This window comes from Telmatherina bonti (genome assembly GCF_933228915.1).
Source record: "Telmatherina bonti genome assembly, chromosome: 22".
NCBI classification, from domain to species: Eukaryota; Metazoa; Chordata; class Actinopteri; order Atheriniformes; family Telmatherinidae; genus Telmatherina; species Telmatherina bonti.
The window spans coordinates 28,357,591-28,383,845 of record NC_136631.1 but is presented as its reverse complement, the minus strand read 5'-3'; the positions used below and the strand labels follow the sequence as shown (position 1 = coordinate 28,383,845).

Sequence of the window (26,255 nt, the reverse complement as noted above, 5' to 3'; positions counted from 1 at the left end):
GAGGAAAGGCTGGGATGAAGGTGAGGACTGGCTGTTGTAAAAATCCTGTGTGATGTGACGGAGTGACAGACTGATGAAAGCATGGACAGAGCCACAAAGCTAATTTCTGAGCCAGTTTAGCTCAGGATGATGCTCTGCTCTCTCCTCCTTTTCTCACAGCTGTTCTGGACCAAAAGCTACTCCCTGACTGCCCCACCGTCTGATCCTACGTCTCAGTTCTGGATCTGGACTTCTTTAGATACCGAGGTTTTACCTGGAAAACAGAGGTGACTAGGAATGAAACCCTGAGGCTGTTAGTTGTAGATGCAGCTTCTGCTAGGGACGCAGAACCACAACCAGGCTGATGCAGAAGATTCAGGTTTATTAGTTATTTGTAGAAACTGTCCTGAATTTAATCATACAAATTATATTTAGAATGTCCCTGGGTACAAAAAACAAAACTATTACAAAATAAACTGTTACTACTTCCTATTATGTTACTACTTCCTGGTATGTTACTACTTCCTGTGATGGTGACTACTCTTGTTATGTGACTACTTCCTGTTATGTGACTACTTCCTGTTATGTGACTACTCCTGTTATGGTGACTACTTCCTGTTATGTTACTACTTCCTGTTATGTTACTACTTCCTGGTATGTTACCACTTCCTGTTATGTGACTACTTCCTGTTATGTTACTACTTCCTGTTATGTGACTACTCCTGTTATGTGACTACTCTTGTTATGGTGACTACTTCCTGTTATGTTACTACTTCCTGGTATGTTACTACTTCCTGTTATGGTGACTACTTCCTGTTATGTTACTACTTCCTGTTATGTTACCACTTCCTGGTATGTTACTACTTCCTGTTATGTGACTACTTCCTGTTATGTGACTACTTCCTATTATGGTACTACTTCCTGTTATGGTGACTACTTCCTGTTATGTTACTACTTCCTGGTATGTTACTACTTCCTGTTATGTGACTATCTTGTTATGGTATTTATAAGATTCCCACTCCAGATGAAAACAGCAGGTCTTGTTGCTGTTGAGTTGGTAAAAAAAAAATCAAACAAATTATTTACTTGTTGCATTCTGTATTGAAATTGAGAAGAAATGTAACTGTGGTTCCCTTCTGTTTTTTTGTATTATTTGTATGTCGTGTGTAAAAGCTGCCACTGCGAGATGCGCGTGTGGAAGACAAAATACTAGCAGGCAGAGCTCAAACTTAGTGTTCATGAAAGCAGAAGGAAGTAGGAAGTAGGAAGAAATGATGTATCAGTAAAGCTGCACCAGTCGAAGCTCTCTGCACTTCATGTGGTCAATCTAAGTGGCTGCTACAGTGAAAACTCTGTTGATTGCAACAGACTTTCCATCCCTGCAGGGAAGCTCATTACATGTCATTGGAGATCCAGCTACCAACCTGTTCCCAGTCAGCTGACTCTGCTTCCATGCACATCTTGCACAGCTAAGTTTTAGTTGTGCACATATTCGAAAATGAATGGAAACTTAAAAAGGAAGTGGAAATGCAACAACAGCTGGAGCAGGAGAGCAAAACTGCAGCAGTTACAGGCGGCCAAAGTGGTTGCCTCAGCGGCAGTTTGTGTTGAGCAAATAAAAACAAAAGATTTACAACAGAATTACACTGCTTAAAATAAATAAAAGGAACACTTAAACAACACGATGTAACTCCAAGTAAACCAGAAATATGAAATGGAACTGTCCACTTAGGAAGCAACACTGATTGACAATCAGTTCCACATGCTGTTGTGCAAATGGAATAGACAACAGGTGGAAATTATAGGCAACTGGCAAGACACACCCAATAATGGAGTGGTTCTGCAGGTGGTGACCACAGACCACTTCTCAGTTCCGATGCTTTCTGGCTGATGTTTTGGTCTGAATGCTGGCGGTGCTTTCACTGTAGTGGTAGCATGAGACGGAGTCTACAACCCACACAAGTGGCTCAGGTAGTGCAGCTCATCCAGGATGGCACATCAATGCCGGCTGTGGCAAGAAGGTTTGCTGTGTCTGTCAGCGTAGTGTCCAGAGCATGGAGGCGCTACCAGGAGACATACAGTACATCAGGAGACGTGGAGGAGGCCGTGGGAGGGCAACAACCCAGCAGCAGGACCGCTACCTCAGTCTTTGTGCAAGGAGGAACAGGAGGAGCACGCTCTGGCAGTGCTCCTCCTGTTCCTCCTTGCACAAAGAAGGAGGTAAAATGAGCTCCAGCAGGCCACAAATGTGCATGTGTCTGCTCCAACAGAAACAGACTCCATGAGGGTGGTATGAGGGCCCGACGTCCATAGGTGGGGGTTTTGCTTCAAGCCCAACACCATGCAGGACGTTTGGCATTTGCCAGAGAACACCAAGATTGGCAAATTCCCCATTGGTGTCCTGTGCTCTTCACAGATGGAAGCAGGTTCACACTGAGCACATGTGACAGATGTGACAGAGTCTGGAGACGCTGTGGAGAACGTTCTGCTGCCTGCAACATCCTCCAGCAGGACCGGTTTGGCAGTGGGTCAGTAATGGTGTGGTGGGGCATTTCTTTGGAGGGCCGCACAGCCCTCCATGTGCTTGCCAGAGGTAGCCTGACTGCCATTAGGTACCGAGACGAGATCCTCAGACCCCTTGTGGGACCATATGCTGGTGCGGTTGGCCCTGGGTTCCTCCTAATGCAAGACAATACTAGACCTCATGTGGCTGGAGTGTGTCAGCAGTTCCTGCAACACGAAGACATTGATGTTATGGACTGGCCCGCCCGTTCCCCAGACCTGAATCCAATTGAGCACATCTGGGACATCATGTCTCGCTCCATCCACCAACGCCAAGTTGCACCACAGACTGTCCAGGAGTTGGCAAATGCTTTAGTCCAGGTCTGGGAGGAGATACCTCAGGAGAACATCCACCGCCTCATCAGGAGCATGCCCAGATGTTGTAGGGAGGTCATACAGGCACGCGGAGGCCACACACACTACTGAGCCTCATTCTGACTTATTTAAAGGACATTACATCAAAGTTGGATCACCCTGTAGTGTGTTTTTCCACTTTCATTTGGAGTAGAACTCCAAATCCAGACCTCCATGGGTTGATAGGATTTTCATTGATCATTTTTGTGTGATTTTGTTGTCAGCACATTCAACTATGGAAAGAACAAAGTATTTAAGAAAAATATTTCATTCATTCAGATCTACAACGTGTTACTTTAGTGTTCCCTTTAGTTTTTTGAGCAGTGTATATGCAGTTAAATACAGATGCTGCTTCCTTCCAACCTTGCCAAGCAGTTCCTGAAATGACACTTACCCGTTTAGCACAGTATGAACTGCTTGCCAGTCCCTGAACCACCACGTTTAGTGGTGACGCTTTAAGGTTTGCAGATAGGTAGATGTCATTGTCAACATAAAACCCCACCCACCAAGTGGGAACATGTGTCCTCTTAAAAAGATCAGCACTAACGAACCACTAACAGTATGAGAGTTTGATGGCTTTCTACAAGGGTGCACTGAAGCGACTCGCTATCCTTAATGATTGTGAAGAAAATCACAAGATGCTAAAAAAAAATGCCAGAATGGATTGTGTGCAAATTGAGTCAAAGAGTTGTGGATGAACTTGACACATCTGGCAGCTCTCCAGATGTTGCATGCTTTGCAGAATTTCTGAGCAAAAAGGCACAAAGAGCCTGTAACCCTTTGCCTCTCCACTGTTGATAAATTTCAGACCAGCAGAAGATTGAGCTTAAAAGAGAGCTAAAACCTTCCACAGAAAAACACAATCAAAGAGTTTCACTCAGGAGAAACGAGAAACGAACAGCAGTAAACCAGAATCACCTTGCTCTGTTGGTAAAAGTGAAGCTCCTGGCATCACAAGGTGTCCAACCTTTAAAGCAAAGAGTGCTGACGATGAAAGGACATTAATCCATGAAAATCTGCTCTGCTTCGGATGCTCGAGAAAAGGTCACATGACCAAGGATTGTAAGAGGTGACACATGTTTAACACGCGCAACTGCTTTCATCCAACCTGGCTGCATTAAGACAGGAAGCAACAACAGATGTCTCTGCTTCCACAGCAGAATGTGCAAGCCAGGATATACACAAGGTCATGTCCCATACATCAACACAACAGGCTTCTGCTGCTTCAAATATTGTCCCATCTTTGTGCCTTCAGTACGAGAACCACACAGAGAAATACTCACATATGCAATACTGGACACACAGCGACTCCACATCTGTACTTGGAAAAACTGTGGATGCCCAACACATTGTGCATGACACAATCATATCGAGCAAGAGCATTCATAGTCTACAAGTTCGAGGACTCCATTCTGAGAGCTACATCCAACTACAGCCGGTCTCTAGTCGTTACTTTATACCGGTGGACAAGTCTTACCTTCCAACGACAGAAACAGAATTTCTGTAGCCTCACCTCAGAAACTACCACCCCTTCAAGACTGTGATGTAGGGGTCCTATCAGCATTGGCTCTTAGTCCTGGGAAGTGTGGTTTTTCTTGTCATCCTTCTGGACATGTTAATTAAACGTGCATTCAAGGCATTGACCAAGCTACAAAGAAGTGCGCACATGCACATGGCTGGAAGCGGGTGAGGGGAGACTCCACTCTACAACGCATCGACAACGCATCTCTAAACTCTACTCTCATCTTGAACCTTGTAATAAATTCCTTTTATAACTACATCATCGCCTGACCAGTTTCTGCTGGACTACTTGCAGTGTCACCAGCACTCAGTTCCTCTTGGGACCCAGGTTCATAAGGAAATCAAATCAAATCACATCAAAGATACTTTATTCATCCCTGAGGGGAAATTCAAGGTTCAAGCCAGCTCGTCCAAGGTTAGACATACAGACATGTAACCTTAATGACAAAAAAAGAATCCAGAACCAAGCTAAAGCTCAGGCCACGCAGCCAGTTTTACCGGCGCCGCCTTAGAACAGATGAGAACAGAGATACATGGGATCATGGGGGTCGAGGGAAAAAAGGTCATGTAACTCCGGGCCGTGCCACTAGATGACGCAGCCTGAAGAGACAGAGAAAAAAATCTTGTACACTGAAGCACATACTCAGACAAAGACACACAAAGTCCAGGGAGGCGGCAAGCCATGTGGGAGGGGACTGGGGGTGGATGAGAAGAGGGACAGAGCGTCTATCAACATCTCTTCTTCTGTTCTGGGGGGGTTTGCACCGGCCCAAGGCCGTTGGGAAGCCAAAATTCTGCAACTTACAAGATCAACACACACACACACCTTTCTGAGCAGGTGTTTCCATTATTTTGAAAACACAACAGGGACAAAACTTTTCACACATAGATCCGAACTAGGATGGAGTATAATAGGCTCATCAGACCACCACCTGGACAGACAAGGAAGCCAGAGCATCCACTCACAGTAAAAAAAACTGCCGATACCTTCAGCTACAGGTGATCGAAAGGTTTTGGAATTTACAGAGAGAACGTATGAAAATAACCACATGTCCCAAGATGATGTGCATTTCTCAGCAAACACATCACACGTTACCAAACAAGAGGCTGGCCAGAAGATGGCACAAAACTGGCACTAGGCTCTAAAAGGGGAGGTGGCGTTGCACTGCTGGCGAGGAGCCTTCTTAAATGTAAACTGATTGAAAATATGAATCAGGCTATTGATGGAATGTTTAACAATCGCGACTAATGTTGAGAGATAAAAAATACATTGATTAGTTGTGTCTATTGAACCCCAGGATCCCACCTTATTAAATTTAACAATATTATTTCTGAGATATATGAAAGTCACAATGACAAGGTGTGATTGGTTTAACAGGATTTTAACATTGTGTTGAAAGTTCAGCTGATGGGAAGATGAAAAGTGGCTTACTGGTGAGCGATCGTTTTCCTGTCTCTGCATTGTTGGAGCTTTGCTCTAAGAACCAGGAGGACAGATAACTTGGTTAGAGAGAAGACGCCTGAAGCAATAATGGCATTTAAAGCAGATCTTTCTGGTCCTGATTATGTGGAAAATGCCAGTGATAAATAAAGTGCATTTCATAGATTCCGTTTTGGTATTTATAATACACACGTCCATGGATAGAAGGTGGGTATCTCTCTGGAAGAGGAGGGAAACAAAAAAAAGGCCTGTAAAAAGAGAAGAAGTTGTGGATGGAACGACTGAAGCGTCCAACGAACGTAGAAGAGGATAAAAACAGAATGGCTCTCTGCGTTCGTTAAAAATGTAAATAATCAGTGATTCCAGGCTGACTGGTGCGAAGGAACGACTTGGAGATCACAACTATTCTGAGATTTATTTCAAGGAATAAATTTCATTTTTATAAGAAGAATGACGCAGCGCCATCGCAGATGATCTTTTCATTTGCCTGGTGAGACACGAAGACAGGCCAGAGTCCAGAGTCCAGACCAGAGTCCAGAGTCCAGACCAGAGTCCAGAGTCCAGACCAGAGTCCAGAGACCAGAATCCAGACCAGAGTCCAGAGTCCAGACCAGAGTCCAGACCAGAGTCCAGAGTCCAGAGTCCAGACCAGAGTCCAGAGTCCAGACCAGAGTCCAGAGACCAGAATCCAGACCAGAGTCCAGAGTCCAGACCAGAGTCCAGACCAGAGTCCAGAGTCCAGAGTCCAGACCAGAGTCCAGAGTCCAGACCAGAGTCCAGACCAGAGTCCAGAGACCAGAATCCAGACCAGAGTCCAGAGTCCAGACCAGAGTCCAGAGTCCAGACCAGAGTCCAGAGACCAGAATCCAGACCAGAGTCCAGACAAGAGTCCAGAGTCCTGAGTCCAGACCAGAGTCCAGACCAGAGTCCAGGGACCAGAATCCAGACCAGAATCCAGACCAGAGTCCAGAGTCCAGAGTCCAGACCAGAGTCCAGAGTTCAGACCAGAGTCCAGACCAGAGTCCAGAGTCCAGAATCCAGACCAGAGTCCAGAGTCCAGACCAGAGTCCAGACCAGAGTCCAGAGTCCAGACCAGAGTCCAGAGTCCAGAATCCAGACCAGAGACCAGAGTCCAGACCAGAGTCCAGAGACCAGAGTCCAGACCAGAGTCCAGAGACCAGAATCCAGACCAGAGACCAGAGTCCAGACCAGAGTCCAGAGACCAGAGTCCAGACCAGAGTCCAGAGTCCAGACCAGAGTCCAGACCAGAGTCCACAGACCAGAATCCAGACCAGAGACCAGAGTCCAGACCAGAGTCCAGACCAGAGTCCAGAGACCAGAACCCAGACCAGAGACCAGAGTCCAGACCAGAGTCCAGAGACCAGAGTCCAGACCAGAGTCCAGAGACCAGAATCCAGACCAGAGTCCAGAGTCCAGACCAGAGTCCAGAGACCAGAGTCCAGACCAGAGTCCAGAGACCAGAATCCAGACCAGAGACCAGAGTCCAGACCAGAGTCCAGAGTCCAGAGACCAGAGTCCAGGCCAGAGTCCAGAGTCCAGAGTCCAGACCAAAGTCCAGACCAGAGTCCAGAGTCCAGACCAGAGTCCAGACCAGAGTCCAGAATTCAGACCAGAGTCCAGACCAGAGTCCAGAGTCCAGAGTCCATAGTCCAGACCAGAGTCCAGAGTCCAGACCAGAGTCCAGTGACCAGAGTCCAGACCAGAGTCCAGAGACCAGAATCCAGAATCCAGACCAGAGACCAGAGTCCAGACCAGAGTCCAGAGTCCAGAGTCCAGGCCAGAGACCAGAGTCCAGACCAGATTCCAGAGTCCAGAGCAGATTCCAGAGTCCAGAGTCCAGACCAGAGACCAGAGTCCAGACCAGAGTCCAGAATCCAGAGTCCAGAGCAGAGTCCAGACCAGAGACCAGCATCCAGAGCAGATTCCAGAGTCCAGAGCAGGGTCCAGACCAGAGACCAGAGTCCAGACCAGAGTCCAGAGTCCAGAGTCCAGACCAGAGTCCAGACCAGAGTCCAGAGTCCAGAGTCCAGACCAGAGTCCAGAGTCCAGAGACCAGAGTCCAGACCAGAGTCCAGAGACCAGAATCCAGACCAGAGACCAGGCCAGAGACCAGAGTCCAGACCAGAGTCCAGAGTCCAGAGTCCAGGCCAGAGACCAGAGTCCAGACCAGAGTCCAGAGTCCAGACCAGAGTCCAGAGTCCAGAGTCCAGAGTCCAGACCAGAGACCAGAGTCCAGAACAGAGTCCAGAGTCCAGAGTCCAGAGCAGAGTCCAGACCAGAGACCAGAATCCAGAGCAGATTCCAGAGTCCAGAGCAGAGTCCAGACCAGAGACCAGAGTCCAGACCAGAGTCCAGAGTCCAGAGTCCAGACCAGAGTCCAGAATCCAGAGTCCAGAGCAGAGTCCAGACCAGAGTCCAGAGACCAGAATCCAGACCAGAGACCAGAGTCCAGACCAGAGTCCAGAGTCCAGGCCAGAGACCAGAGTCCAGACCAGATTCCAGAGTCCAGAGCAGATTCCAGAGTCCAGAGTCCAGACCAGAGACCAGAGACCAGAGTCCAGACCAGAGTCCAGACCAGAGTCCAGAGACCAGAGTCCAGACCAGAGTCCAGAGACCAGAATCCAGACCAGAGACCAGAGTCCAGACCAGAGTCCAGAGACCAGAGTCCAGACCAGAGTCCAGAGACCAGAATCCAGACCAGAGACCAGAGACCAGAGTCCAGACCAGAGTCCAGAGTCCAGACCAGAGACCAGAGTCCAGACCAGAGTCCAGAATCCAGAGTCCAGAGCAGAGTCCAGACCAGAGACCAGCATCCAGAGCAGATTCCAGAGTCCAGAGCAGGGTCCAGACCAGAGACCAGAGTCCAGACCAGAGTCCAGAGTCCAGAGTCCAGACCAGAGTCCAGACCAGAGTCCAGAGTCCAGAGTCCAGACCAGAGTCCAGAGTCCAGAGACCAGAGTCCAGACCAGAGTCCAGAGACCAGAATCCAGACCAGAGACCAGGCCAGAGACCAGAGTCCAGACCAGAGTCCAGAGTCCAGAGTCCAGGCCAGAGACCAGAGTCCAGACCAGAGTCCAGAGTCCAGACCAGAGTCCAGAGTCCAGAGTCCAGAGTCCAGACCAGAGACCAGAGTCCAGAACAGAGTCCAGAGTCCAGAGTCCAGAGCAGAGTCCAGACCAGAGACCAGAATCCAGAGCAGATTCCAGAGTCCAGAGCAGAGTCCAGACCAGAGACCAGAGTCCAGACCAGAGTCCAGAGTCCAGAGTCCAGACCAGAGTCCAGAATCCAGAGTCCAGAGCAGAGTCCAGACCAGAGTCCAGAGACCAGAATCCAGACCAGAGACCAGAGTCCAGACCAGAGTCCAGAGTCCAGGCCAGAGACCAGAGTCCAGACCAGATTCCAGAGTCCAGAGCAGATTCCAGAGTCCAGAGTCCAGACCAGAGACCAGAGACCAGAGTCCAGACCAGAGTCCAGACCAGAGTCCAGAGACCAGAGTCCAGACCAGAGTCCAGAGACCAGAATCCAGACCAGAGACCAGAGTCCAGACCAGAGTCCAGAGACCAGAGTCCAGACCAGAGTCCAGAGACCAGAATCCAGACCAGAGACCAGAGACCAGAGTCCAGACCAGAGTCCAGAGTTCAGACCAGAGTCAGACCAGAGTCCAGAGTCCAGAGTCCAGGCCAGAGACCAGAGTCCAGACCAGAGTCCAGAGTCCAGAGTCCAGGCCAGAGACCAGAGTCCAGACCAGAGTCCAGAGTCCAGACCAGAGTCCAGAGTCCAGAGTCCAGACCAGAGACCAGAGTCCAGAACAGAGTCCAGAGTCCAGAGCAGAGTCCAGACCAGAGACCAGAATGCAGAGCAGATTCCAGAGTCCAGAGCAGAGTCCAGACCAGAGACCAGAGTCCAGGCCAGAGTCCAGAGTCCAGAGTCCAGACCAGAGTCCAGAACAGAGTCCAGAGACCAGACCAGAGTCCAGACCAGACCAGAGTCCAGAGTCCAGACCAGAGACCAGAGTCCAGACCAGAGTCCAGACCAGAGTCCAGAGACCAGAGTCCAGACCAGAGTCCAGAGACCAGAATCCAGACCAGAGACCAGAGTCCAGACCAGAGTCCAGAGACCAGAGTCCAGACCAGAGTCCAGAGACCAGAATCCAGACCAGAGACCAGAGACCAGAGTCCAGAGTCCAGGCCAGAGACCAGAGTCCAGACCAGAGTCCAGAGTCCAGAGCAGATTCCAGAGTCCAGAGTCCAGACCAGAGACCAGAGTCCAGACCAGAGTCCAGAATCCAGAGTCCAGAGCAGAGTCCAGACCAGAGACCAGCATCCAGAGCAGATTCCAGAGTCCAGAGCAGGGTCCAGACCAGAGACCAGAGTCCAGACCAGAGTCAGACCAGAGTCCAGAGTCCAGAGTCCAGGCCAGAGACCAGAGTCCAGACCAGAGTCCAGAGTCCAGAGTCCAGGCCAGAGACCAGAGTCCAGACCAGAGTCCAGAGTCCAGACCAGAGTCCAGAGTCCAGAGTCCAGAGTCCAGACCAGAGACCAGAGTCCAGAACAGAGTCCAGAGTCCAGAGTCCAGAGTCCAGAGCAGAGTCCAGACCAGAGTCCAGAGTCCAGAGTCCAGGCCAGAGACCAGAGTCCAGACCAGATTCCAGAGTCCAGAGCAGATTCCAGAGTCCAGAGTCCAGACCAGAGACCAGAGTCCAGACCAGAGTCCAGAATCCAGAGTCCAGAGCAGAGTCCAGACCAGAGACCAGCATCCAGAGCAGATTCCAGAGTCCAGAGCAGGGTCCAGACCAGAGACCAGAGTCCAGACCAGAGTCCAGAGTCCAGAGTCCAGACCAGAGTCCAGACCAGAGTCCAGAGTCCAGAGTCCAGACCAGAGTCCAGAGTCCAGAGACCAGAGTCCAGACCAGAGTCCAGAGACCAGAATCCAGACCAGAGACCAGGCCAGAGACCAGAGTCCAGACCAGAGTCCAGAGTCCAGAGTCCAGGCCAGAGACCAGAGTCCAGACCAGAGTCCAGAGTCCAGACCAGAGTCCAGAGTCCAGAGTCCAGAGTCCAGACCAGAGACCAGAGTCCAGAACAGAGTCCAGAGTCCAGAGTCCAGAGCAGAGTCCAGACCAGAGACCAGAATCCAGAGCAGATTCCAGAGTCCAGAGCAGAGTCCAGACCAGAGACCAGAGTCCAGACCAGAGTCCAGAGTCCAGAGTCCAGACCAGAGTCCAGAATCCAGAGTCCAGAGCAGAGTCCAGACCAGAGTCCAGAGACCAGAATCCAGACCAGAGACCAGAGTCCAGACCAGAGTCCAGAGTCCAGGCCAGAGACCAGAGTCCAGACCAGATTCCAGAGTCCAGAGCAGATTCCAGAGTCCAGAGTCCAGACCAGAGACCAGAGTCCAGACCAGAGTCCAGACCAGAGTCCAGAGACCAGAGTCCAGACCAGAGTCCAGAGACCAGAATCCAGACCAGAGACCAGAGTCCAGACCAGAGTCCAGAGACCAGAGTCCAGACCAGAGTCCAGAGACCAGAATCCAGACCAGAGACCAGAGACCAGAGTCCAGACCAGAGTCCAGAGTTCAGACCAGAGTCAGACCAGAGTCCAGAGTCCAGAGTCCAGGCCAGAGACCAGAGTCCAGACCAGAGTCCAGAGTCCAGAGTCCAGGCCAGAGACCAGAGTCCAGACCAGAGTCCAGAGTCCAGACCAGAGTCCAGAGTCCAGAGTCCAGACCAGAGACCAGAGTCCAGAACAGAGTCCAGAGTCCAGAGCAGAGTCCAGACCAGAGACCAGAATGCAGAGCAGATTCCAGAGTCCAGAGCAGAGTCCAGACCAGAGACCAGAGTCCAGGCCAGAGTCCAGAGTCCAGAGTCCAGACCAGAGTCCAGAACAGAGTCCAGAGACCAGACCAGAGTCCAGAGTCCAGACCAGAGACCAGAGTCCAGACCAGAGTCCAGACCAGAGTCCAGAGACCAGAGTCCAGACCAGAGTCCAGAGACCAGAATCCAGACCAGAGACCAGAGTCCAGACCAGAGTCCAGAGACCAGAGTCCAGACCAGAGTCCAGAGACCAGAATCCAGACCAGAGACCAGAGACCAGAGTCCAGAGTCCAGGCCAGAGACCAGAGTCCAGACCAGAGTCCAGAGTCCAGAGCAGATTCCAGAGTCCAGAGTCCAGACCAGAGACCAGAGTCCAGACCAGAGTCCAGAATCCAGAGTCCAGAGCAGAGTCCAGACCAGAGACCAGCATCCAGAGCAGATTCCAGAGTCCAGAGCAGGGTCCAGACCAGAGACCAGAGTCCAGACCAGAGTCAGACCAGAGTCCAGAGTCCAGAGTCCAGGCCAGAGACCAGAGTCCAGACCAGAGTCCAGAGTCCAGAGTCCAGGCCAGAGACCAGAGTCCAGACCAGAGTCCAGAGTCCAGACCAGAGTCCAGAGTCCAGAGTCCAGAGTCCAGACCAGAGACCAGAGTCCAGAACAGAGTCCAGAGTCCAGAGTCCAGAGTCCAGAGCAGAGTCCAGACCAGAGTCCAGAGTCCAGAGTCCAGGCCAGAGACCAGAGTCCAGACCAGATTCCAGAGTCCAGAGCAGATTCCAGAGTCCAGAGTCCAGACCAGAGACCAGAGTCCAGACCAGAGTCCAGAATCCAGAGTCCAGAGCAGAGTCCAGACCAGAGACCAGCATCCAGAGCAGATTCCAGAGTCCAGAGCAGGGTCCAGACCAGAGACCAGAGTCCAGACCAGAGTCCAGAGTCCAGAGTCCAGACCAGAGTCCAGACCAGAGTCCAGAGTCCAGAGTCCAGACCAGAGTCCAGAGTCCAGAGACCAGAGTCCAGACCAGAGTCCAGAGACCAGAATCCAGACCAGAGACCAGGCCAGAGACCAGAGTCCAGACCAGAGTCCAGAGTCCAGAGTCCAGAGTCCAGGCCAGAGACCAGAGTCCAGACCAGAGTCCAGAGTCCAGACCAGAGTCCAGAGTCCAGAGTCCAGAGTCCAGACCAGAGACCAGAGTCCAGAACAGAGTCCAGAGTCCAGAGTCCAGAGCAGAGTCCAGACCAGAGACCAGAATCCAGAGCAGATTCCAGAGTCCAGAGCAGAGTCCAGACCAGAGACCAGAGTCCAGACCAGAGTCCAGAGTCCAGAGTCCAGACCAGAGTCCAGAATCCAGAGTCCAGAGCAGAGTCCAGACCAGAGTCCAGAGACCAGAATCCAGACCAGAGACCAGAGTCCAGACCAGAGTCCAGAGTCCAGGCCAGAGACCAGAGTCCAGACCAGATTCCAGAGTCCAGAGCAGATTCCAGAGTCCAGAGTCCAGACCAGAGACCAGAGTCCAGACCAGAGTCCAGACCAGAGTCCAGAGACCAGAGTCCAGACCAGAGTCCAGAGACCAGAATCCAGACCAGAGACCAGAGTCCAGACCAGAGTCCAGAGACCAGAGTCCAGACCAGAGTCCAGAGACCAGAATCCAGACCAGAGACCAGAGACCAGAGTCCAGACCAGAGTCCAGAGTTCAGACCAGAGTCAGACCAGAGTCCAGAGTCCAGAGTCCAGGCCAGAGACCAGAGTCCAGACCAGAGTCCAGAGTCCAGAGTCCAGGCCAGAGACCAGAGTCCAGACCAGAGTCCAGAGTCCAGACCAGAGTCCAGAGTCCAGAGTCCAGACCAGAGACCAGAGTCCAGAACAGAGTCCAGAGTCCAGAGTCCAGAGTCCAGAGCAGAGTCCAGACCAGAGACCAGAATGCAGAGCAGATTCCAGAGTCCAGAGCAGAGTCCAGACCAGAGACCAGAGTCCAGGCCAGAGTCCAGAGTCCAGAGTCCAGACCAGAGTCCAGAACAGAGTCCAGAGACCAGACCAGAGTCCAGACCAGACCAGAGTCCAGAGTCCAGACCAGAGTCCAGAGACCAGAGTCCAGACCAGAGACCAGAGTCCAGACCAGAGTCCAGACCAGAGTCCAGAGACCAGAGTCCAGACCAGAGTCCAGAGACCAGAATCCAGACCAGAGACCAGAGTCCAGACCAGAGTCCAGAGACCAGAGTCCAGACCAGAGTCCAGAGACCAGAATCCAGACCAGAGACCAGAGACCAGAGTCCAGACCAGAGTCCAGAGTTCAGACCAGAGTCAGACCAGAGTCCAGAGTCCAGAGTCCAGGCCAGAGACCAGAGTCCAGACCAGAGTCCAGAGTCCAGAGTCCAGGCCAGAGACCAGAGTCCAGACCAGAGTCCAGAGTCCAGACCAGAGTCCAGAGTCCAGAGTCCAGAGTCCAGACCAGAGACCAGAGTCCAGAACAGAGTCCAGAGTCCAGAGTCCAGAGCAGAGTCCAGACCAGAGACCAGAATGCAGAGCAGATTCCAGAGTCCAGAGCAGAGTCCAGACCAGAGACCAGAGTCCAGGCCAGAGTCCAGAGTCCAGAGTCCAGACCAGAGTCCAGAACAGAGTCCAGAGACCAGACCAGAGTCCAGACCAGACCAGAGTCCAGACCAGAGTCCAGAGTCCAGAGTCCAGACCAGAGTCCAGAGACCAGAATCCAGACCAGAGACCAGAGTCCAGACCAGAGTCCAGAGACCAGAGTCCAGACCAGAGTCCAGAGACCAGAATCCAGACCAGAGACCAGAGTCCAGACCAGAGTCCAGAGTCCAGACCAGAGTCTAGAGACCAGAGTCCAGACCAGAGTCCAGAGATCAGACCAGAGTCCAGAGTCCAGACCAGAGTCCAGAGTCCAGGCCAGAGACCAGAGTCCAGACCAGAGTCAAGAGTCCAGAGCAGATTCCAGAGACCGGAGTCCAGACCAGTGTCCAGAGACCAGAATCCAGACCAGAGACCAGAGTCCAGACCAGAGTCCAGAGACCAGAGTCCAGGCCAGAGTCCAGAGTCCAGCCCAGAGTCCAGAGTCCAGACCAAAGTCCAGACCAGAGTCCAGAGTCCAGCCCAGAGTCCAGACCAGAGTCCAGAACAGAGTCCAGAGTCCAGACCAGAGTCCAGAGTCCAGAGTCCAGAGTCCAGAGTCCAGACCAGAGTCCAGACCAGAGTCCAGACCAGAGTCCAGAGTCCAGACCAGAGTCCAGAGTCCATAGTCAAGACCAGAGTCCAGAGTCCAGACCAGAGTCCAGTGACCAGAGTCCAGACCAGAGTCCAGAGACCAGAATCCAGACCAGATTCCAGAGTCCAGAGCAGATTCCAGAGTCCAGAGTCCAGACCAGAGACCAGAGTCCAGACCAGAGTCCAGAATCCAGAGTCCAGAGCAGAGTCCAGACCAGAGACCAGCATCCAGAGCAGATTCCAGAGTCCAGAGCAGGGTCCAGACCAGAGACCAGAGTCCAGACCAGAGTCCAGAGTCCAGAGTCCAGACCAGAGTCCAGAGACCAGAATCCAGACCAGAGACCAGGCCAGAGACCAGAGTCCAGACCAGAGTCCAGAGTCCAGAGTCCAGAGTCCAGAGTCCAGGCCAGAGACCAGAGTCCAGACCAGAGTCCAGAGTCCAGACCAGAGTCCAGAGTCCAGAGTCCAGAGTCCAGACCAGAGACCAGAGTCCAGAACAGAGTCCAGAGTCCAGAGTCCAGAGCAGAGTCCAGACCAGAGACCAGAATCCAGAGCAGATTCCAGAGTCCAGAGCAGAGTCCAGACCAGAGACCAGAGTCCAGACCAGAGTCCAGAGTCCAGAGTCCAGACCAGAGTCCAGAATCCAGAGTCCAGAGCAGAGTCCAGACCAGAGTCCAGAGACCAGAATCCAGACCAGAGACCAGAGTCCAGACCAGAGTCCAGAGTCCAGGCCAGAGACCAGAGTCCAGACCAGATTCCAGAGTCCAGAGCAGATTCCAGAGTCCAGAGTCCAGACCAGAGACCAGAGTCCAGACCAGAGTCCAGACCAGAGTCCAGAGACCAGAGTCCAGACCAGAGTCCAGAGACCAGAATCCAGACCAGAGACCAGAGTCCAGACCAGAGTCCAGAGACCAGAGTCCAGACCAGAGTCCAGAGACCAGAATCCAGACCAGAGACCAGAGACCAGAGACCAGAGTCCAGACCAGAGTCCAGAGTTCAGACCAGAGTCCAGAGTCCAGAGTCCAGGCCAGAGACATGAGTCCAGACCAGAGTCCAGAGTCCAGAGTCCAGGCCAGAGACCAGAGTCCAGACCAGAGTCCAGAGTCCAGACCAGAGTCCAGAGTCCAGAGTCCAGAGTCCAGACCAGAGACCAGAGTCCAGAACAGAGTCCAGAGTCCAGAGTCCAGAGTCCAGAGCAGAGTCCAGACCAGAGACCAGAATGCAGAGCAGATTCCAGAGTCCAGAGCAGAGTCCAGACCAGAGACCAGAGTCCAGGCCAGAGTCCAGAGTCCAGAGTCCAGACCAGAGTCCAGAACAGAGTCCAGAGACCAGACCAGAGTCCAGACCAGACCAGAGTCCAGACCAGAGTCCAGAGTCCAGAGTCCAGACCAGAGTCCAGAGACCAGAATCCAGACCAGAGACCAGAGTCCAGACCAGAGTCCAGAGACCAGAGTCCAGACCAGAGTCCAGAGACCAGAATCCAGACCAGAGACCAGAGTCCAGACCAGAGTCCAGAGTCCAGACCAGAGTCTAGAGACCAGAGTCCAGACCAGAGTCCAGAGATCAGACCAGAGTCCAGAGTCCAGACCAGAGTCCAGAGTCCAGGCCAGAGACCAGAGTCCAGACCAGAGTCTAGAGTCCAGAGCAGATTCCAGAGACCGGAGTCCAGACCAGTGTCCAGAGACCAGAATCCAGACCAGAGACCAGAGTCCAGACCAGAGTCCAGAGACCAGAGTCCAGGCCAGAGTCCAGAGTCCAGCCCAGAGTCCAGAGTCCAGACCAAAGTCCAGACCAGAGTCCAGAGTCCAGCCCAGAGTCCAGACCAGAGTCCAGAACAGAGTCCAGAGTCCAGACCAGAGTCCAAAGTCCAGAGTCCAGAGTCCAGAGTCCAGAGTCCAGACCAGAGTCCAGACCAGAGTCCAGACCAGAGTCCAGAGTCCAGACCAGAGTCCAGAGTCCATAGTCAAGACCAGAGTCCAGAGTCCAGACCAGAGTCCAGTGACCAGAGTCCAGACCAGAGTCCAGAGACCAGAATCCAGACCAGAGACCAGAGTCCAGACCAGAGTCCAGAGTCCAGAGTCCAGGCCAGAGACCAGAGTCCAGACCAGAGTCCAGAGTCCAGAGCAGATTCCAGAGTCCAGAGTACAGACCAGAGACCAGAGTCCAGACCAGAGTCCAGAATCCAGAGTCCAGAGCAGAGTCCAGACCAGAGTCCAGAATCCAGAGTCCAGAGCAGAGTCCAGACCAGAGACCAGCATCCAGAGCAGATTCCAGAGTCCAGAGCAGGGTCCAGACCAGAGACCAGAGTCCAGACCAGAGTCCAGAGTCCAGAGTCCAGACCAGAGTCCAGAGTCCAGAGACCAGAGTCCAGACCAGAGTCCAGAGACCAGAATCCAGACCAGAGACCAGAGTCCAGACCAGAGTCCAGAGACCTGAGTCCAGACCAGAGTCCAGAGACCAGAATCCAGACCAGAGACCAGAGACCAGAGTCCAGAGTTCAGACCAGAGTCCAGAGTCCAGACCAGAGTCCAGAGTCCAGACCAGAGACCAGAGTCCGGAACAGAGTCCAGAGTCCAGAGTCCAGAGCAGAGTCCAGACCAGAGACCAGAATCCAGAGCAGATTCCAGAGTCCAGAGCAGAGTCCAGACCAGAGACCAGAGTCCAGACCAGAGTCCAGAGTCCAGAGTCCAGACCAGAGTCCAGAACAGAGTCCAGAGACCAGACCAGAGTCCAGAGACCAGACCAGAGTCCAGAGTCCAGACCAGAGTCCAGAGACCAGAGTCCAGACCAGAGTCCAGAGACCAGAATCCAGACCAGAGACCAGAGTCCAGACCAGAGTCCAGAGTCCAGACCAGAGTCCAGAGACCAGAGTCCAGACCAGAGTCCAGAGATCAGACCAGAGTCCAGAGTCCATACCAGAGTCCAGAGTCTAGGCCAGAGACCAGAGTCCAGACCAGAGTCCAGAGTCCAGAGCAGATTCCAGAGTCCAGAGTCCAGACCAGAGACCAGAGTCCAGACCAGAGTCCAGAGTCCAGAGCAGAGTCCAGACCAGAGACCAGCATCCAGAGCAGATTCCAGAGTCCAGAGCAGAGTCCAGACCAGAGACCAGAGTCCAAAGTAGAGTCCAGAGTCCAGAGCAGAGTCCAGAGTCCAGACCAGAATCCAGAGTCCAGACCAGAGTCCAGAGACCAGAGTCCAGACCAGAGTCCAGAGACCAGAATCCAGACCAGAGACCAGAGTTCAGACCAGAGTCCAGAGTCCAGACCAGAGTCCAGAGACCAGAGACCAGAGTCCAGAGTCCAGACCAGAGTCCAGAGTCCAGAGTCCAGACCAGAGTCCAGAGTTCAGACCAGAGTCCAGACCAGAGTCCAGAGTCCATACCAGAGTCCAGAGTCCAGGCCAGAGACCGGAGTCCAGAGTCCAGACCAGAGACCAGAGTCCAGACCAGAGTCCAGAGTCCAGAGCAGAGTCCAGACCAGAGACCAGCATCCAGAGCAGATTCCAGAGTCCAGAGCAGAGTCCAGACCAGAGACCAGAGTCCAGAGTAGAGTCCAGAGTCCAGAGCAGAGTCCAGAGTCCAGACCAGAATCCAGAGTCCAGACCAGAGTCCAGAGACCAGAATCCAGACCAGAGACCAGAGTTCAGACCAGAGTCCAGAGTCCAGACCAGAGTCCAGAGACCAGAGACCAGAGTCCAGACCAGATTCCAGAGTTCAGACCAGAGTCCAGACCAGAGTCCAGAGTCCAGACCAGAGTCCAGAGTCCAGAGTCCAGGCCAGAGACCAGAGTCCAGAGTCCAGACCAGAGACCAGAGTCCAGACCAGAGTACAGAGTCCAGAGCAGAGTCCAGACCAGAGACCAGCATCCAGAGCAGATTCCAGAGTCCAGAGCAGAGTCCAGACCAGAGACCAGGTTATATGAAGCCATGAAGGAGAGTGCAGAGGGACAAAAGTGCAGTAAATGAAGTGGAATGGACGAAAACTGTCAGTCAGAAGGAGTTGTGGCAGATGGAGGACAGGCTTACCAGACTTCCACCTCTGAATGATGTCATTTCATCCTGTGAAGCTCTGCGGTTAACCTCAGTTTGTTTTATATGTTCTGCAGAGATGAAGGAGGCTTGATCTGACATAACTTGCACCACTCTGCTCTATTCCCTGAGGAATCCCCTTCATGCAACTAGCCAAAAGCTGTGGACACCCCTCCCCCATGCTAAAACCGTGCTTGGTTTTATGCTTCATTAGCTGCCTCTCACCGTAAGCGATGCATTCTGAATCCTTTCCTTTCATAAAGCCAAACTTAGGCTAAACACCAGCTTACAGCCTCACCTTTTTACAAGTTAAAGGGAACATCTGCACTGTGGCGTTCCTCACATGTTTCATTAATGGCCCAGGTTTTCAGGCTCCAAAACTCTGCTTCCAGGAAGCACCAACACGATGAAAACTGAGGCGTCTCTATGTGGACGTGGTCTTCATTTATATCACACTGGCTCTGAACAGTCAAAGTCCAGGGGGCCCTGTGCTCTTTGGGGGGGCCCCAACTGGGATCCATTGACTAACCTTCTGACAGATGTTTCCCCAGCAGAACAGCAGTTAGTGCAACTCAGCAACACAACAGCTGGTTGTGAGAAGTGAGGTGAGGAATCCGATGTGATGAGCAGAACTGAAACGTCTGGAAAACATCAGATCAGTCATCTCATCTGTCTGTCTTCTCAGTACACAAACCAGTCAAGCTGCTAGTCTGTTTTTCCTTCTCTAAACAATGTCATTATTCTGTGGATTAAATAAAGATGCAGGAGGAGCCTGAGATGTCTGTCGCCTGTAAAATGAATGCATTTGTCTTCTTCTACCCCTGGATCGCAGTGGCATGCAGGTCGGGTTGAGTCTCCCGCAGCAGGTTTTCACAGCGTGAATAATAAAATGCCAAAGAGGAGAAGCATTTTCCAGATGTTCCATCATGCAACACCTCTGATGAAATCAGTGGTTTTAGCATACAAGATGTAAGGGTGGTGTGTGTGTGTGTGTGAGTGTGTGTGTACCCTGCTTGGAGCCAGTGTGGTCAGCGTTGGGACCCGTGTTCGGTGTGGATTTGCTGCTCCGAGTGGCACCACTGCGACGGGTCCAGTCAAAGTCATCCGCCGTGTCCTGAGAGAACAAACACAACGCCTCGTCCTCAAAACCACACTGGAACTCCCCTGAACACACAAACACACACACACACTCGATGATACATGAAAGTCATACATTACAGTAGATATTAGAACATGACAGACATGTCTGCAGCTTAACGGGCTCAGTTTTCACTTTGTGCTTGTGTGGAGATACTCACTGAGATGTGGGTTTACTGGAGCTGTGGAGGGACAGGAAACAAGACCAGGATCAGACCAGTGAAACCAGTAAAACCAGAAGCTGTTTGGATTTATGTTTCTGTGAAGGTGAAGTTTAAGCTCTTCATGCCAGTTGCAAACATGCTGCAAAACACTTCCGACAGCCTAGAAATATATTTATTACTTCTCTCTTTTATTACTTTTATCTCTCACTTTTATTTATTGATTTATAGAATTTTCAATTAAATAAAACACAAATAAACATTTAGAGCAGGTGAAAGGAAGCTAAAGGTGTCAGGGGGTGTGGGTTCTTTGATACATTTTTCAGCTTCCACCAGAGGGAGCCAGAGGAACCATTTTCCACACCTGTGGAGAACTAGGGATCATCTACCAGCACTATATCTGGAGCTGATTGCCAGCGTTGAGCCTCTGTGGTAAAACCTAAGCCCTCCGGCGAATTCCTGTGTCCTCTAACCCTTGAGAAACTTTAAGAATTCTTGTTTTTTTTTCCAGAGACACTCCTTTGTGGACTCTCCCGAGCTACCTGTGATTTTCCTCCCAGCGGCCAATCATCTCCAGCAACCACTCCCTACCAATAACCTGGCATTCTCTCCACTGGCTATCCTCCGGATCCGATCAGCTTGTCGCTGCCTACCCGCCCTCCACCGAAAGGACCCTCACTGGCACCCACTGCCAACATCCATCCTCTCGGACCTCCTGACACCACCCAAATTCACGGCAACTCCGAAACAAGTAGGACACCTTCACTTCCCAGAGATTCATTCCATCATTCCATTACTCATAGATCTATCTTTGCAGAGAACCCCGCCTTCGGGTCTTTCTGGAACCATCCCCTCAGTTCTCCAATAAACTATTTTCACATTCTCCAGATTGCTTGATCGTGCATGTGGGTCCAACATCTTCACACCATGACAAAAGGTTTGTGTTCACTGCAAAGCTTTTAAAGAAATGTTACCTTAGTTTTTATAATCTGAATTCTACCTTTAAATATGTTTATTTATCAAAACCACATAAATATGTTTAATTTATTTGAATAAACATATAAACTTAAATGAAGAAGCTATTCTTCATTTATTTATTTTTCTCCATGTTATTTGTTTTTCTGATGGTAGACAGATGTAGGGGGGTTAACCTCCTCCACCATTCATGTGTTGAACGGAAATTATGTTTTAAGACGATAAAAGCTGAAGTTGTTTGAGTTCTTTTCAGACTGAGAGGAAGCTACGCTTCATTATTTCTGTCTGTTGGCAGAAATCCTCTGACACTGTTCGTTTTCAGGTCTGGATGGGTTAGTCTGACAGACGCTGCCGTCTTCTTTTCATGGGGAGGAGAAGCAGAGCAGCAGCTGCAGACCGAACTGATCTGAACTTTGAGGGAAACAACAAAAACATTTCTGCAAACAGTTTGCAGATGAATCAGTCCAAAGATAAACGGGCGATACTTCCCGCTGACGAGCACACGGCGACGCACCGCTGTACGTGATGATGCGCTCCGTGGAGTCTCCCTCGCCGTAGCGGGTGATGGGGGTGAGGCGGACCAAGTAGGACTCCGGTTTGATCAGTTCAGTCAGGTTGTAGGTCAGCAGCTGACCCTTCTGGATGGTTCCCTCCATGGGAATCTCCTGCTCCCACCAACGAGACTGACCCATCTGAAACACACAACACAGGAACTTTCAGGATTCCTCAGACCCTGTGTGATCCCGGAGTCTTGGGTCTCATGTGATCTGGACTGACCTGTCTGATACCGAGTCTGTAGGCCAGGATCCGATCCACAGCGTTGGGCTCCATCTGGGTCCACTGCAGCCTGAAGCTGTAAACCTGAGGTCTGGCCTGCCACACGCTGCTGTAGGTGTCGTAGTAAAACTCCGGAGGGTAGGCCTTCCCTGGGGAGATGGAGGGGTCAGAGGTCACAGAGGCTCCTGAAGGACGGGCCTCATTTATATAAATATCTTCACCTGGTCAAGACAACAGCAGCACAGTCCCACGTACTAACACACACACACACACACACACACACACACACACACACACACACACACACACACACACACACACTGAGCCAGCCAGCAGGCAGGTTTGGGCCGGATCATGAAGGAGCCGATGCAAGCAGCCAGGCTGCATGGAGCTACGTCAGCACCGTTGTGGGTCTCACATGGTGGTCAGCTTTGGGCCAAATATCCATCTGCAGATGGAGCCATCTAGAATCCAAAATCCAGCAGAGCATCTACAAGCATGCAACTCTTCCAGCGTCATGAGGTTTCATGTCTTTGTTCCATCTCAGTTTGCACCGCTAACACAAACTCTTCAGATGCAGGTAGTCTAACAGAGACCTCACCGCACACGGAGCTGTGCCAAACATCACCAGCATCCAGCAACCAGACCACCGGAGTCAGAGTCCAGCTTCAGGTTCTACTCTTTCACCAGCTCATGGATATGTGGAGTAAAAAAAAGACGATTCGTAACAAACCACAGAAGCAGAAAACGGGACTTTTCCACAAACTGATCCTTTTTATGTGGAAAGTTCTGGGCGGCCATCCAGCTGGATCCAGCAGGCCTTCTGTCCTGCTCATCTGACTACAGCTGACAACCTGACAGCTGATGCATGGAATGGAGCCTTCTGATTGGTCGATCTGGTTGGTGAAGTCATCTATGAGCAAATCTACCGTGTTCCTGCATGTCAGTCCAGGTCTTCCTATCAGGCATCATGGACGACGACTGTATCCCGATGTGAGTTAATTACTGTGTAATTAATCTATTTAATAAATCTATATATAAAATAAATCAACAGAAAAAATAAAGAATCTGATAATCCAGCCAGGCCTCCTCTTCCTCAGCTGAACTGTAGGTTATGTGTCTGTTATCTGCTTCAGATCTTTCACTATGATTCTTTATGTCCACCAGTCCTCACCATCCCTACCAGGCCCCACCAGTCCCAACCACTCCTCACCGTCCTCACCAGCCCCACCAGTCCCGACCAGTGCTCACCATCCCTACCAGGCCCCACCGGTCCCAACCAGTCCTCACCGTCCTCACCAGTCCCGACCAGTTCTCACCATCCCTACCAGCCCCACCAGTCCCCACCATCCCGACCAGTCCTCACCGTCCTCACCAGTCCTCACCGTCCTCACCATCCCTACCAGCCCCACCAGTCCCCACCATCCCGACCAGTCCTTACCATCCCTACCAGCCCCACCAGTCCCCACCATCCCGACCAGTCCTCACCATCCCTACCAGGCCCCACCAGTCCCAACCACTCCTCACCGTCCTCACCAGCCCCACCAGTCCCGACCAGTGCTCACCATCCCTACCAGGCCCCACCGGTCCCAACCAGTCCTCACCGTCCTCACCAGTCCCGACCAGTCCTCACCATCCCTACCAGCCCCACCAGTCCCCACCATCCCGACCAGTCCTCACCGTCCTCACCAGTCCTCACCGTCCTCACCGTCCTCACCATCCCTACCAGCCCCACCAGTCCCCACCATCCCGACCAGTCCTTACCATCCCTACCAGCCCCACCAGTCCCCACCATCCCGACCAGTCCTCACCATCCCTACCAGGCCCCACCAGTCCCAACCACTCCTCACCGTCCTCACCAGCCCCACCATCCCGACCAGTCCTCACCATCCCGACCAGTCCTCACCATCCCTGCCAGGCCCCACCAGTTCTCACCATCCCGACCAGTCCCCATCAGTCCCGACCAGTCCCCACCATGCCCCACCAGTCCCTACCGGGCCCTACCAGTCACCACCAGTCCTTACCAGGCCCTACCAGTCCCGACCAGGCCCTACCAGCCCATACCAGTCCCCACCAGTCCTTTCCAGGCCCGACCAGGCCCTACCAGTCCCCACCAGTACAAAACATCTCTGGTACTTCTACAGGGTCTCTCCACATTTTGATCACGTGACACTACAGACTAATGTTATCCACCTGCAGGTTGAAAGTCTGAATTTGAATCATATTTTGGTTTTCATGACAGATACTGATGCAATAAAACAAAAACTTCATGAAAGTGGAAAATCTTTGAATAGAGATGAATGTTTCGGTGTTTTGGCAGTTTTATCCACTAACATTTCCCTGCACTGAAACAAAAAGGAACAATAAGCAGTAATATCATTAGTTATACAGATAAGACCAGATCCCAGCTGCACTGAGAACACAGTCAAAATGTGCTTCAGATCCCATATGCACCAGATTATAGACTGTATATAAAGAGATGGACGGAGTCTCCGTGACGTCACCCGTAGGTTTCTGAAGAGCTGAATTGAAGCTCGGTGGGCGGTTCCTACCGTTGCCATGTTGGCAGCGTCATGAATGATTGACATCGAGCAAACTCTGAGCTTTCTGTAGCTAAAAGCTAACCGAGCTAACCCCGAGATAACGGGAGCTAACCAGCTAACGGAGGTAAGCTAAGTCACGTTGTTAACCGGCTAAAAACCGCGGTTGTTCTACATTCTCCTGACTTGAAGCTGGAGATTGGTACCTGTCAATCAAAAGGCCACGCTTCTACATTTGCCGAACTTCGAGATTAAATTACTTTTAAATGGGAGAGTTAGAAAAAAATCCACCCCCCCCCCCCCACAGCTGTCATGAAGGTAAACCTGACCTATAAACCGAAAATGGATTTTTGAACCAGGCTGTAAACATGTTTCTGCTGGGAAGTTGGTCTTTTTAACATGGGAGTCAATGGGAATTTGCTCTGTTTTGCAGCCCCTAGTGGATGAAGGGGGGAACTGCAGTTTTATGCACTTCCGCATAGGCATCACTTTTAACCGCCGGAGGTTGCCACTTGCACCAGATCCTATGTGCACCAGATCCCATGTGCACCAGATCCCAGCTGCACTGAGAATACAGTCAACATGTACACTCTGCAAATCAACATGTTCAAAGGATTAAAGGTAAAACAGCAGGGCGAGAAGTACTGATGTTTACTTAAAACTTCATACGTTACAAGCAGCCACAGACATAAAGATGATTAAAAAGAAATAACGATGGACACAGTCTGTCAAAGGCAGAAAGGTGACGATGATGATGGTGATGATGACAGCAGGATTGAGTTTAACTCAACACATAAAGGTAACAAAAAAAAACCCATGCTAATTACACAGTATTTACCTAAAACTAACCTAAACTAGTTCCAACTGGTCCCTGTTCTGTTTAGCTGTTGGTATCTCATTAAAGCCAAAAGTCATTGACATGTTAATATTCCATCATATCCCATGTCAATCAATCAATCAATCATAACAATGGAAGCGAGTAAATAAGTGAGATCTATGCCCAGTCATGCAGCTGTCTCACCCGTAACGAGGAAGGTGCAGCGTCCCGCTCCAGCTTCGTTGGTGATGTCGCAGGTGTATTCACCGTAGCCCTCTCGGTTCAGCGCTCGGACGTGGTACTCTGTGTCGTGCGTCTCGTCGGTGAACTCTCCGACGGTCAGCAGGCGAGAGCCCAGCTTCCACTCGTACTGCAGGATGCGAGCAGGGTGCGCCTGCAGCAAGCGGCAGCTGAGGCTGAAAGCTCGACCCAACGCTTGACGGACCTCCGTGTACACCGGCTCCACGGTGGGGGGGACTGCACCACAGGGGGGACACAGAAAAACAGGTCTGATAAAGACCACTAACTGGACTTCAACAGTTTCAGGTTTCCAACAAGACCACACGTTTCTAAGTTTATTTTGCATTTAGCTGCTTTTGCAGTTATTTATTCATCTGAAGAAATCCCTGACGTCGCGGGAGTTTTAGGAGAGGAATGTCGTCCTGTTCTGGTCTGATGCAGGATTCCAGCTGCTCTAGTGGACCTTGGGTTTCTGCTTCCATGATGCTCCAGATGTTTAGTACTGGTTAAAACATCTGGACTGCAGCAGACTAGTTCTCCTGTTCCACCATCAGGATGTGGTCCAGTATGGTCCTGTTGGACCAGTTCTCCTGTTCCACCATCAGGATGTGGTCCAGCATGGTCCTGCTGGACCAGTTCTCCTGTTCCACCATCAGGATGTGGTCCAGCATGGTCCTG

The 26,255-nt window shown here is 51.5% G+C and overlaps 1 protein-coding gene across 1 annotated transcript in view; it reads right to left on the bottom strand.

Annotated features, from left to right (window-relative positions):
- mdga2a (MAM domain containing glycosylphosphatidylinositol anchor 2a) overlaps nucleotides 1-26,255 on the bottom strand; it is an 89,754-nt gene that overhangs the window by 3,599 nt on the left and 59,900 nt on the right. Inside the window, exons 9-13 of the mRNA XM_079262764.1 lie at nucleotides 25,542-25,814; nucleotides 21,981-22,129; nucleotides 21,718-21,895; nucleotides 20,229-20,249; nucleotides 19,939-20,094 (exon numbers count right to left, since the gene is read on the bottom strand). Coding sequence (XP_079118890.1) covers nucleotides 19,939-20,094; nucleotides 20,229-20,249; nucleotides 21,718-21,895; nucleotides 21,981-22,129; nucleotides 25,542-25,814 — 777 coding nt within the window. The remainder of the gene's footprint in view (nucleotides 1-19,938; nucleotides 20,095-20,228; nucleotides 20,250-21,717; nucleotides 21,896-21,980; nucleotides 22,130-25,541; nucleotides 25,815-26,255) is intronic.